The sequence below is a fragment of the Propithecus coquereli genome, unplaced genomic scaffold (assembly GCF_000956105.1).
Source record: "Propithecus coquereli isolate 6110/MARCELLA unplaced genomic scaffold, Pcoq_1.0 Scaffold663, whole genome shotgun sequence".
Taxonomy (NCBI): domain Eukaryota; kingdom Metazoa; phylum Chordata; class Mammalia; order Primates; family Indriidae; genus Propithecus; species Propithecus coquereli.
Genome location: NW_012152652.1, coordinates 34,436 through 47,720, shown reverse-complemented (window position 1 = coordinate 47,720; position 13,285 = coordinate 34,436). Strand labels below are relative to the sequence as shown.

The 13,285-nt window shown below is 49.9% G+C and overlaps 1 protein-coding gene and 1 pseudogene across 2 annotated transcripts; both read right to left on the bottom strand.

The window, feature by feature from the left end:
- Positions 1-319: 319 nt before the first annotated feature.
- Positions 320-925, bottom strand: LOC105823233 (immunoglobulin omega chain-like). The gene is made up of 2 exons (XM_012660382.1): positions 880-925; positions 320-756 (listed from the first exon to the last, which is right to left on the bottom strand). Exons 1-2 carry the CDS (start codon positions 923-925, stop codon positions 320-322), a joined length of 483 nt encoding a protein of 160 aa, XP_012515836.1.
- Positions 926-1,914: 989 nt separating this feature from the next.
- LOC105823232 lies at positions 1,915-7,480 on the bottom strand (annotated as a pseudogene). The gene is made up of 3 exons (XR_001138136.1): positions 7,435-7,480; positions 6,961-7,312; positions 1,915-1,941 (listed from the first exon to the last, which is right to left on the bottom strand). The product of XR_001138136.1 is annotated as an immunoglobulin omega chain-like (transcript).
- Between the last annotated feature and the right edge of the window lie 5,805 nt (positions 7,481-13,285).

The following is a 13,285-nucleotide window of genomic DNA, read 5'->3' as shown; positions in this document are numbered from 1 at the left end:
CAGCACCAGATGGCAGCACCGTGCACTCAGACTTCCAAGACTGCAGAACTCTGAGCCAAATGAACTTTTATTCTTTATAAATAACCCAATTTGTTGTATTCTTTTATAACACACAAAATTGGACCAGACAGCATTGTGGGCTCAACCATCTCCTCCCTCGTCCACAATCTCCCTGGAGGGGACTGAGCCCGAAGAACTGATTTACTCAACTATAGACGTGATAAGGGCGAGTCATTTTAACTAACACTGAAAACCTCACATGTTCACATACATAATTGCTAGGAAGATCAGGTGCTGGCTGAAAAAGTAGCAACAGAATTCAACCCTTAGCTTGATGTTGCCCCAGGCCGGGCAGCAGTGACTGCACCAGGCAGGGAGAGCACAGGGGAGGTTTCGGTGTCACTTCCCCCTGGCTCTGGAGCACTGTGTAAGTGCCACTGTTGCCATGCCACGTACTACAGTAATAGTCAGCCTCGTCCTCGGGCTGCAGCCCAGAGATGTGCAGAATCCCCGCATTGGCCGAGGCATCTTTGGAGCCAGAGAAGAGGCTGGGGACCCCGGAGCCCTGGTGCTTATCTGAGTCTGAGTAGTATCTCAGGAGATAGCGGGGAGGGCTCCCTGACCTCTGCTGATACCAGGATATGTGATAGCCACCAACAACAGTGCCACAGCTCAGGGTGCAGGTGAGTCTGGCTGATGCTCCAGGAGATGCAGAGAGGGAGGGCGGCTGGATCAACACAGGCTGGGACAGGGAACCTGCAGACACAGATATCCGTGGGTGACGAATCACGGCAAAAGTCGAGCTGCTGGGAGATCTGAGACAGAGGGGCCTCACTCAGGCCAGGGAGCTTCCCCAGGACACGGGGGGCCTGTCCCTACCTGAGAAGTGGCAGAGGAACAGGAGGAGGAGAGGGGCCCAGGCCATGGTGGACATAGTCCTTCTGAGGTCCAGCCCTGGAGTGGCTGTCCTAGGCCTCTCTTATCCCTCCACTGGCCTCACAGGGGAGGGTCCACGGATGCAAATGTGTCCCCCTACTGCCCACCCCTTCCTGCCCCATGCACTTGCTCAGGACCTGTGGGCTGGTGGAGGGGGGAGTCTGGCAGGCAGGACCTGGGAGGAGGCAGGTGCTGGGACCCCACCCAGAGAAGATGCAGCTGCTGAATCTGTGTCAGGCCCTAGTACCCCAGCCCTGGGGAGTTTGGGGGGTGGCACTGCTCTGAGTGCCCCCTGTGCAGACCCTGGAAGACGCACAGCGCCACCTGCTGCTCACTGTGCACACTGCAGTCTCTCAGTGGGAATCACGGGAGTGGAGTTACCTGAGAGCCTGGCCACTGTCAGTCCACAGCGTCCGCAGGCCACACCCTGCTCTGTCCTGGATACTGAAAACTAAATACTCTGTCCTAAATACCAAACACTGATGGCAATAAACAGCCTTTTCAGGGAGGACTCCTGGGTCACTAGGAGAGGCCGCGTGGGCAACATGTTGCCGTCCAGTGTGAGGAGGCTGCAGTGAGGGGGCGTGTGGAGGGCTCTGGGGGCAAAGGCCTGAGCACTGAGAGACAAATGCAGCAGACGCTATGTCTACATGAGATGCACCTTCTAGAAGATAGCATAGAACGTGCAAATGTTCAGACACCACAGAGTGTGGGTGCTGGGGAAGGGCAGAGCTTCTCGCCTTCCTGGGCCTCCCGTTTCTCGCCCGCACTGGGCATCTCCTGCTGCTGCTCCTCCTGCTGCAGATGCTCTTTCCCTTGTCACCCGCCGCCGTGCGTGCAAGAGACAGCACAGCTGCGGCACAGGACCCTGAAAGACGTGTGACATCTGCTCTCACGGGACTGTGGAGGATGCATCCATCCATTCCCAAAGTATTTATGAAATGCGTCGTCCAAGGCAGCAGAATTCCAGACATGGGGCTACTTCAGGGGAAACATGGAAGGCCACTGTGGGCACAGCAGGGGACGAGAGTGGGTGGGGGATGGGGAAGAAGGGAGATGCCCCAGTGGTGAGGACAGGTTTTGCCATGGAGGATGTGAAATTAACCTCATTAGTTTGCCGTAATTGCCTGGACTTCATGTGGGGACTCATGATATGTTTGGGACTTCCTGACAGCTGGGGCTCTCTCTCCCTTTCTCTCTCTGTGCTGCCCCAACTTTAGCAGGGTTTCCAATGCTACCTTCCTGAGGAGTGTGACCGGGCTACTCTGTCCTCCTCTTTCAGACATTCTCCATCAAATTCATCACATGAGGTGTCATGAAAGATGAACATCTCTTCTATGTTTTGTTTGAGAAGTTCATTTCAGTCATCAGCACTACAGAATTTGGACCTGCTGTTTTTTTAATCACCTCATTTCCAATGGACAGCGCTATTTGTACAATGCCACCTCGGTCTGTTATTTAAAGGGACAGGAGTGCACGCAGGTGCCCCTCAGTGTTCAAGGGAACTGAAGAGTGACTGCTCGTGTGATCCTACCCTGGTTAGATTCTCGCAGGTGAACAACAAAAACAGCCGAGAGGATCAGGCCCCTGAATTTGAGGAATTTAATTTTGAAAACTCAGCATTTGGAAGGAGTTGCCTATTGCACCCTTCCATTAATTTGTATTCAACCATTTACCCAAGGAACCTTGATAAAACAAAATAAATGTGCAGAATTCCTGTGGGACGTTAACGTTTGTCTCCTGGATGAAAATGAAAGGTCAGGTGCATTACACAGTCCACTGGAATCGTAGAGGGTGGGCTTCCATCGAGGTCCCTTCACATTTCGCTAAAGGCAGACACCAAGGCCTCCGCCCTCCCCACACACATCACCACTCTCCTCTCTGGAAGTATCCAGTGTCTGTTACTTCATGCCTAATACTGAAAAATGTAGCAGCTTAAAACTTCAGTCAGGCATGACCCACAGTTTCTCTGTGTCAGGGGTTTTGAGCAGCTTGGCAGGGTGGCTCAGGCTCGGATTTCCTCAGGAGGTAACAGCGGGATTTCAGGGGGGTACAGGCATGGGAAGGCTCAACTGGGGCTGGAGAAACGACTTGCACATTTTCTGGGTCACAAGGCGGGTGGCAGGAGGATGCAGTTCCTTGACACCCGCATCTCTCCCTGGGGCTACCCGAGAGTCCACTTGACAGGGCGACTGGCCGTTCCTGGAGCAGCGATCAGAGAACTTAGGACACAAGGAACACAGTCTACTATGGCCTCGCATGAGAAATCAAGCTTGCTCATCTCCTCAACATCCTGGGAATTACAGGACTGATCCCTGCTGACTATGTACAAAGGCACGAGCACCAGGAGCCAGAGGTCACTAAGAGCATGTTGAGGGCCAGCTGCCATGCATGGTAAATTCTCAGAAAAACTGATCTTAGGTTCAAAAGGTCTGATGTTGGCGCAGAGGGGAGCAATCTGACACGCAGCAGGAGAGTCGGAAATCTCACCTGTCCCACAGTGCAGTTGTCTGATGGGCGGCGACTTGGGGATCCTTCTGAGTCCGCACATCCAGTTCTCCCTTTTCCTCCTTTCAGTATCGTTATTTCCAGGTTTTCAAACTTCAGTGCACATAAATCACACATTAGAGTTGAGTCCAAATGCACCATGGCTCACAGGATACAGGAAGGTGTCCTGGGAGTATTTTTAGCAAATGCACAACCTTCATCCCTGACCCCCTTACAAAGTGTGCTGGGCCAATAGCTGCCTCCTGTGACTGATTGGAGGGAATGGACATGCAGTGAGGGGTGTCAGTCCTGGGTTTGGGAAGGACAGCCAGGCCAGAGTCAGCACAGACACCTGTTTGTGTTACCTCCAGACTCCAGCAAGAGAGGAGCCAGGTGGTAGGGGAGTAGCTGTCCTGCTTTCTGCGCCCCACTGTGCCTGCGAGAACGGCGTAAAGGTGATACTCTGTGGAAAAACACAGGGGTGCATACAATGGCAGCCAGGATAGCACAGCGATTTAGCTATGGCCTTGTCTGCTGGGATAATTCACCCTGGTGAGCACCATGAAGTCTATAGCTCTTTGCTAAGATGTCACATCTGCTCATCATTTGAACTTCATCACCGGTGGGGAGGGCACCTGTAATCTTTGCAGAACAGGGAATGAAATGAGGCTCTCAGAGGTTGGGGGTAAAATCACAGAGCTAAGGAGTGTTAGGTCGGTACCCCCTTCTCCAGTGTGTGCCCCAGGTGAGTGAGCATCAGCAGTTCGCATCTAGAGACAGCAGTGTGAGGTGTGGACACCTGCCCCCTGCAAAGGACAGGGACCTCTGATGTGTCCATCCCTCATGTGGGAGGCCTGGCCCACATCCTGGATGAGAAGGGAACTGGAGGGAAGGCAGTGGGGGTGGTGGTTACTTTGAGTCTCCAGGGAAGGAGGGAACAAGGAGGTAATTGGCAGGATATGCTGTTAATTTCAAAAGTATCAGGCCCTGCTTTCATTTGTTCAACACTTCCTTCCTCACTTTATATCTTTCTTTGCAACAATTTGCTTGAGGTAGCAAGAATAAATCAGGTTGCATGTTCAGTACTTTGATTGGAAAGCTTAGCTAAATATCCAAGCTCACGGCTTACTGGTTCTGCTTTCCACAAAACTGCACCATACAATAAAGCCTGGCTTCCTTCCACCATGTAACTATGATGCCCTTTTAGCCAGACTCCATGAACGCTTCCCTTAATTCCGCATGAGCTCTCACCACTAGACCAGGAACAACTTCAGCGGCCGTATTTCCACCACCAGTCTGTTGATGCAGCACTGAGTGCTCCCTGACACCACAGCTGTCCTCTGCCACCTCCTCGCTTCCTACTGAGTCCCTGCCCCCAGCAGAGCATTTGGCATCCACATTTCTACTAACAGCAGTTCAAACAATCTAGGCTTTTCTACTACGCTTCTCAAATTCTTCCAAATTCTACCTTTTATCTAATTCCAAAACACTTCCAGATTTTTGGGTATATTTTACACCAGCAATCCTCTTTCATACATTTCCTTTCCCACTGTGACAAATTGCGACACACTGTGTGGCTTAGCAATAGCTATCTATCTACCTACCTACCTACCTACCTATCTATCTATATCTATGTATCCATGTGTCTATGCATGTTTACTGAGTCGTGGAGGAGGACATGGGGAGGAGCGCAGGCCGTGTTGAGCTGGGTGGTCCAGGGCAGAGGATGGGGCTTGGTTAGCACCTGAGGTCCAGGCGCTTCATTCTCTACAGATTTTGGAAGATTCATATCTAGATCTAGACATCCCTAGGTAAAGAGCTACATATTTTATAAAAATAAAAAAAAAAGAGACAGAGAGAGGTAGAATGCCAGGCTTCTGTTCAGACAGCTTTCGCAGAGTAGAGACTGGACTTGGGTGATGTGTCACATGAAGAGTGACAATGCAAGTCTGGTGGAACAGCACCGCTGTGGCAAACAAGGATGGGTCTGAGGGATGGGGAGGATTCCCACCTCCAGCTCCAGCGGCAGTTGTGTTTGCCATATGTTTGAACGAGACGGTCAAATGCAACTCTAAAGCTTACAGTTGCTGTGACTAAGAGCGTGGACCCAACACAAAGCAGATAAGGCACAACGCAAGGGGCGCGTGCTTGGGGAGGTGACAGCTAAGCCTTCCAGGGTGAAGATGCATATGGAATCTGCTGCAGTGATGCTCTGCTGTGTTCACCACACCATGTAAAGAGAAGACGGCTGCCCAACCTTCCCAGACTTAGATAAAGGGTCGCGTCAAGGAGTAGATGCAACACATAAGTGCACATATAAGAATAACATTTATTGGATGTTGGGCAGGGGGGAGGGGGTAGGAGGGGATGGGTATATGCATACACAAAGAGTGCGATGCGCACCATCCGGGAGATAGACACCCTTGAAGCTTGGACTTGGGGGGAAGGAGGGGCAAGGGCAACATACGTAACCTAAACATCTGTACCCCCTTAATATGCTGAAATAAAAAAAAAAGACTGTCACACGTACAGTGACTGTGCATTCTGACAGGTGATTTACCACATCAATATTTACTTGAAACATGTCTTGTTCAATTAGATGCCAAGAACAAGGGCAATTTGTTTGGAAAAATAAAGTGAAATAGAAACATAAAACTTTCACTACATCTAATATTTTAAATTGAAATAAAAACCAGCTTAAACTGCAGTCATATCCACCACTGGTTAAGCAAGTTCTAAATACAAATAAATCTTTTGAAAAATCATGATTTGTGTGCAAAAGGATCATTACCTCTTTTACACGTTTAACAACAAAGTGAAGGATGAATTTGATCTGAACAACAACCTACTATTTCAAGGTCATTTATCTCTTAATTAAACACAAGGTCAGTAATATTAATATGTCACCGAGCTGCAAAACATTTTCACAGTGATTAATTTAATGCATAACTGATATCACTATGTAAACAAATTGTATTTCTCTCTTTTACATGGTGTATTCTAATCTAAACTTTTCATAATAATATACATCATCAGCTTGTGATAACCGGTGGGAGTGTGTAATTTGGGATTAAGAGGGGTGCGCATTTGTGTGTCACGCAAGCCTAGCAGACATGTGGAACTGCCACGTGCAGTTGGCATCCGAACTGAGAATAAAGGTGTTTGCCCCTCCATTGGAGTTTGTACACTGATGGCTGACAAAATCTGTACATTACATCCCTTACAGTTATATTTTCTTTCTACTTTGTTTCTCCCATGGCAGTGAACCTTTGTCCTTAGAAAGTGTCACATTTCCCAGAGTGCGAGGGACAAGGCCAGCCCTGGTATTGTCACTGCCATGGGTGCAGGAAGGAGGAGACGGAGTCTCACGGGGTACTAAGTGGATTCTCAGAGCACGGAAGGAGGCCCTGGGAGGGGACGACAGGGCTGCTCACTGCTAAACAGACAGAAGTCACCCCCTGAGCTAGACTTTGTCAGAGCCACAAGCAAAGGGTGACAGCACCAGGCCAGGAGAACAGGGGGAGATTTTTGTCTCACTTCCCCATGTGTCTGGATCATTGTGTAACTCTTAGAGCTGCCATCCCATGTATTACAGTAATAGTCAGCCTCGTCCTCAGGCTGCAGCCCAGAGATGTGCAGAATCCCTGCATTGGCTGAGGCATCTTTGGAGCCAGAGAAGCGGCTGGGGACCCCGGAGCCCTGGTGCTTATCTGAGTCTGAGTAGTAGTACAGCAGGTACCGGGCAGGCTCCCTGGCTTCTGCTGGTACCAGTATATAGCATAGCTGCCAACACTGAAGCCACTGCTCAGGGTGCAGGTGAGTCTGGCTGATGCTCCAGGAGATGCCGAGAGGGAGGGCGGCTGAGTCAGCACAGGCTGGGACAGGAAACCTACAAACACAGACACTCGTGGGTGCTGGGGCAGAATCCAGGGGGAAGTTCTTCGTGGGTCTTAGACCAAGGGGCTGACACAGGATGGAAACTGAGACTCAGTTTACAAGGCCTGTCCCTACCTGTGCAGTGAGAGAGGAGCATGAGGAGGAGAGGAGCCCAGGCCATGGTGGACTCAGCCCCTGGTCCCCACAGTGGGGCTGGGCTGCCCCAGGCCTCCTTTTGTCCCCACCCTCTGCAGAGGAGGGGCTGCTCATGCAAATGTGTTTCCATCCAGGGACTGCCCAGCCCCTCCCTGAGCCCTGGGCTGGAGCTCAGCTCTCACTGCACACTGAGGAGGAGGGAGCTTTGCTTTGCCTCTTGGGGGAGCCCTGGGAGGAAGCACCTGCTGGGACCATACAAAGGGCCCTGCTCAGGGGACTGTGTCAGGCCAGAGAGTACACAGCTGCTGAGACCCCATCAGTGAGCACAGGGTCCAGTCCTGAGGTCAAAGCTCCTCGGAGTGAATGGTCCTCCCTGAGCAGCTGTGTAGGGACCACAGGGCAGTCCCCCAGCTCCCCCTGCTGGTGACAGGCACACACTCCCCATGGCCCAGAGACCTGAGAGCCCAGCTGGTCTCTGCAGCTCCCAGTCACTGTCTGTATTTGCACAGGCGCAGTCTGTGTCCCACACACTGAGACTCCAGTGCTGATGCTCTGTGTGCAATGACTGTCGTTTCTCGCTCCCTGAGGGAATCTTGACTGTGAGAGGAGCAAACCTGTATATAAATGACAACTTACATTGTCAGCCCATCAGATAAGATTCTACAAATGTAATATGGCTTCCTGGTATGTTATTTAACACATACATATATTTCTCCTGTTTCTTCACCATTAGTCGTAATGGAAATATTTTCGAAGCACTATCACATGAGTCGATTTGTGTTTTAGTCTCCTGATTCTTTGCTGTTTAATCACTGTGCTAATTGTCACAGTGGAGGAAGCAGGAAGGGCGCTGAGGTTTGCCCCTGTGGGGCTCACACCTGCTCACACCTGCAACACCTGTTGCACTGGAACAACGCGCAGCTGGTGCTGCACTCTCAGGTCCTGCGTCATCGGCTCCCCACGTCCCCTTCTCCCCGAGCAGAGTCCTCTCCTCTGTGGACGCAGAGCCCACACTCCCATCGTATTTTCCTCCCAAGTTTTCTCAAGAGGATGCTTGAGGGGTTTTGGATTGAACAGGTAAATATGAGATACTCGTGAATCATGCAGTGACTGTGGGGATGATGTTTAATATTTTGTTGACATCGAGTATTTGGCAGGTTCTAAACTCCATTCCATCGATGTTAGTGACACTCACCCACCCAGCACACCCACGCTCTGCAGCGACTGTGCTCCTGTCTGTCGTCTTCGGTGCCCAGAATCTGCTCCTCCTCCCACCTGCTCCCGTGATTTCTGTGCTCAGTACCTGAAGGCCCATCGAGTCCCTCTCCACTGTCTCTGCAGGAGCCTGTGGGATCTGGCCATCCTACTGGCCACTTCCCTAGGGCTCACGTCCAGGTTCCTCTTCTGTTCTCTAGACTCTGAAGTCAGCGCTGTTATTACCAACTTGTTTCTATGTCCTCAGAATTCTGAACTGAAATGTCCACAACGAAAAAATTATTATATTTGACTCAGATCTGAGCCCCTTCCTGGGAATTTCATTTAGGTGGATTCGCCTGGTCACTCAACAGATGGCTGAGTGTGTCCTTGGCGCCAGGCAGAGCTCTGATCTCTGTGCCCACAGAAAGTAGAGACCGGAAACCAGCAGGGAGAGAACAGAACCTGTTCCCATGGAGCTCAGGTTCCCGTGGGGGAAACGCGCAGTGAGCACAGACACCAGCACCTGCAGCTGGGCATGTGGAGCCCCCTCCTGACAGCCGAGACCCCTTGTGCCCCACAGGATGTTGGCACCGACCCCACACTCTCTCCACGGCCCCCTCAGCCTACCCCTCCCCGACCTGTCCCCGGTGCTGATGCAGGTGCCCGTCGCTGCTCACCTGGCCCTGCAGAGCCCCTCAGTGCGACCCGTTCACCATCGTGTCCTCACTTCATTTCCTTCCTTACACAATAGTGGGGCTCTTCAAACATGTGTCTGAAGGAAGCACCACTCTGTTCACAAATATCCCGCAGATTCTTTCCCCATGAAGGAAGTGGAGAACATTTAGTATCTCACTCCAGCACTCTCGGGCCTGGCCCCCTCATTTCCTCCCACACTCTGGCCTCGCCTCTGCCCCTGTGCCTGGACACGAGCACGTGCAGGTCCCCATGGAAAGATGACACCTAACCTTGGACTGCAGTGTCCCTGTCCCTGTCAGCACTTCTGCTTCTCCTGCTCAGCCTGTGCCTCCTCCCAGCGAGGGATGTTTACTTTCATCGTGCGCAGTTTACCAGGAAACCTGCACAGATGAATCTTTGCCCACCTGTGTGCATATTTCCCCAAGGAAACTCTAATATAAAATACTTAGCAAGGTCCAAGATTACAATCCGTATTATTAACATCTGGTTTTCTCATTGGCTGTACCTTCCCACAGGGTGGTTGCATATCGGGCCATTAAGTTCTCTCTAAATATTTCATCTTTCCAAAATGATAAAAGAATATCTGAGAAGGAAAGATGGAATATCCTCCTTGCACTGGGGCAGGTGTGAGTATCCTTGGAGACTCTGTGACATTTGAGTTCAAGGTTGTGTTTAATCAGGGTAACTGGGGAAACGGGAGTCACTGGAGAGCCTGGAGTTCTATTCCTCATGGTCATGTAATTTGAAAACTCTGATAAAGGATAATTTAGTCTTCCTCATAGATCAGTGCTTTTAAGCAAGGCTCTCAGCTTTACTGTGTTAGGAGACATAATCAAAAACTTCCACTGGCATTGACAGCCCAGCTCACATCTCAATAATTATACAATTGTTCAGATAAAATTTCCAAGGATTCATGGATACCTGTGAGATCCTGGCCTTTTTGTGTGGTCATAACAGAGGGAGGATGCAGGGGTTTACTGTGATGCAGAGCTTGTTCATGTCACACACACACTAGCACCTGCATTCTCTATGACATCCCAGCCTCCTCTGAGTGGTGAGCGAGATGCCCAAGAGCTAATCATGAAGACAGTGGAGCCTGAACTTGACCATGACAACCCCACAGGGCTTCTCCTGTCATCCTCACCGTCCTCATTGCATCCTGGTGAAACTTCCCATGTTTGGGCCATCCAGGGCAGCCATTCAGAGTAGGGGTCACCTCCTGTTCTAAATGTCCCATGTTCCCTGATGAGAGAGAGTGGTCCTTGCAGAGCTTTCTCTCCTGTGTAGCAAACACTTCCCTCTGTGGAGGGTGCACATGCCCCTTCCAAGTCTTCAAGAGAGCAGGGAGCCATCTTCCTGTCCAGAAAGTGCCTACATAAAGAATTTATGCCCACTGCTGGGCCTATCTGTGTGTGTGTGTGCATGCATATATGTGTGTGTGTGCATACATGTGCGCACATGTGTGTGTCCATGTCTGTGTGTCCGCATGTGTGTGTGTGCATGTGAGCATATATGTCTGTGTTCCCTTCTCTGAGGTAACATAGCCTTGTTCTGGTTCTTGTTCAGTGTTTCACGTCTGCAAAGAGTTGTTTCATGTAGTCGGTTCTGTCTTGTCATTGTTCATTGTATAAGGGCTCGACCTGTTGCCATTTATTGCCCTATGGCTGGAAACATAAATTGACATGTCCCTGGTATAAGAGTCTTTGTTTATCTTATTGCAGTTTAATAACTTCTATCCTCTTATGGTACTTTCCATAGGCTGTACAGACATGAGCTCTAATGGGTGTCTGCGAGGATTCATTGAGGTACTTAGATACGTACATTTCTTTCATCAAATTTGGGAAATCTTTGACTATAGTTTTTAAAATAAATTTTCCTGTCCCATTCTGCACTCACAATGCCCTGGGACTTTCTCAGTGTGTGAGTCGGTACAGATGATGTTATCACAACAGTCTCTCAGGTTCTGCACTTTTTCAAAGTCTTACTTTGTCCCGCCACTCAGAGAGGATAATGTCAATTGCTCTATGTTTAGTTCAATGACACTTTATCGATATTCTCTTTGGGATGAGACACTCTTTTCATAGTTTCCTTTAACATTTTTACATGATTTTCTTTATTTCTTTGAATATATTTATTACAGGTGATTTGAAGTTTTTGTCTAGTAACCCCAACGTTTCTGCTTTTTTGGGGACAGTTTCTATCAGTGTGTGTGCGTGTGTGTGTGTGTGTGTGTGTGTGTGTGTTTATGTGTGTGTGTAAATAGCTGCTGTCTGGATTTGTGTGCTTCTTTTCCCCTATGTGTAGACATGACTTTCCTGTTACTTTTTCTCATAATTTCACTTTAAAAAAGAGAGATTTTAAGTAATATAATGTGACAACTCTGCTATTCAGATCCTTTCATTAAGATTTTACTCTTGTGTTTTTGCTGTTTTGTTGATGATTTATTGTTCTGTAATTTCCTGGACTAATTCTGTAATTGTGTATTATTTCCATATGTGGTCACTGAAGTCTGCTCCACTCCATGAGTGGTTTGCTAATTTTTGGACAGAGATTTTCTTAAAAGTCTTGAAGTGACGCATGTCTCAGCCTTTTCGAAAGTCTCTGTGTGTGTTTGGAATAACTTCAACATTTCTGCATTTTACAACTCTGCCTTGGCTCAAAGATATTGATTTCAATTAAAATCAGGCACAAATTATATGTACTCCAGCCTGGATTATATCTGTTTCTACACTGATGGAGTCAGAACATAGAATTCATGCATAGATATATATACCATCGGGGAAGGACACATGAAGGCACAGTGTGCAGGGACCACAAAGGTCATGCCGTGTCCTCTGTTAGGATCAAGTGCGATTTAACAACCGTGTGAGAGCGTTTCAAAGGGAGTCTGCAGAGTGACAGGAGCAAGACAGTAGAGGTCTATACTGCATGGATCCTTTTATGAACCTGAAAAGCAAACAAACCACAGCTGCATAGATCAGATGTCATTTGGGTGGGGCTGTGGGAGGGGTGGAGGGAGGATCCTAAGGGGATAGGAGCAGGCTTTTGAGGTGAGGATGGAGTCACAGACTTGATTGTGGTGACAATTTCAAGGGTGCATAAATATTTCAAACATATGAAACTGGGCACTTTCAATAGCACTTGTGTGTCAATCATTGCTCATTGAAAACACATAAGAATAGGCTGGAACGAACAGATAAGAGCACACCAAGGTCAAATGAGAGGAAGACTCAGCTCTGGGAACTCTGGAAACAGGGACAGGAGGACGATGGAGACACAGAGTTCCACACTCACGAGTGGGGTCTGAGATGACACAGCTGGACCTGCCACCCCAGCCCCTGGACCTCAGTTCAAAGAGACCCTGTGTCCCCAGCTGCAGGAAAACAGGGAAAGTTTTTTCCTTCGTGGCGCCTTTCCCAGCCCTGGGCTGCCGTGAGTGACCCTGAGGACAGAAGGGGAGGACGAGCCTCCTTGCCCATGTGGTGTCCGTGGGTGCAGCTGGGCCCGTGGTGGCAGCAGCAGCTGCAGAAGCCACAGGCTGGGCCTGAGCAGCAGCTGACGGGCATTCACCCTCCTGCGGGTGAGGAAGGGGGTCCTTGTCTCACTTCCCCATGGGCCTGGAGCACTGTGGAGCACCCAGGCTGCTGTCATAGGACTGGCAGGGATAATCAGCCTCGTCCTCAGCCTGGAGCCCCGTGATGGTCAGGGAGGCCTAGCTGCCGGACTTGGAGCCAGAGAATCGGGAAGGGACCCCCGAGGGTCTATCACTGTCATCATAGATGAGGAGTTTGGGGGCCGATCCTGGGAGCTGCTGGTACCAGTGTGCATAATAACCACCCCCAATGTTGCTGCTGCTGCCCGTGCAGGAGATGGTGACCCTCTGCCCCGGGGCTCCAGACACTGAGGGTGGCTGAGTCAGCGCAGACTGGGCCCAGGA

What these genes read in the sequence shown, in the direction of transcription:
- LOC105823233 (XM_012660382.1), bottom strand. Translation starts at nt 925, where the DNA reads ATGGCCTGGGCCCCTCTCCTCCTCCTGTTCCTCTGCCACTTCTCAG. An exon ending in GTTCCTCTGCCACTTCTCAG is followed by an intron (nt 757 to 879) that starts GTAGGGACAGGC and finishes CTGTGTCTGCAG; the next exon opens with GTTCCCTGTCCCAGCCTGTG.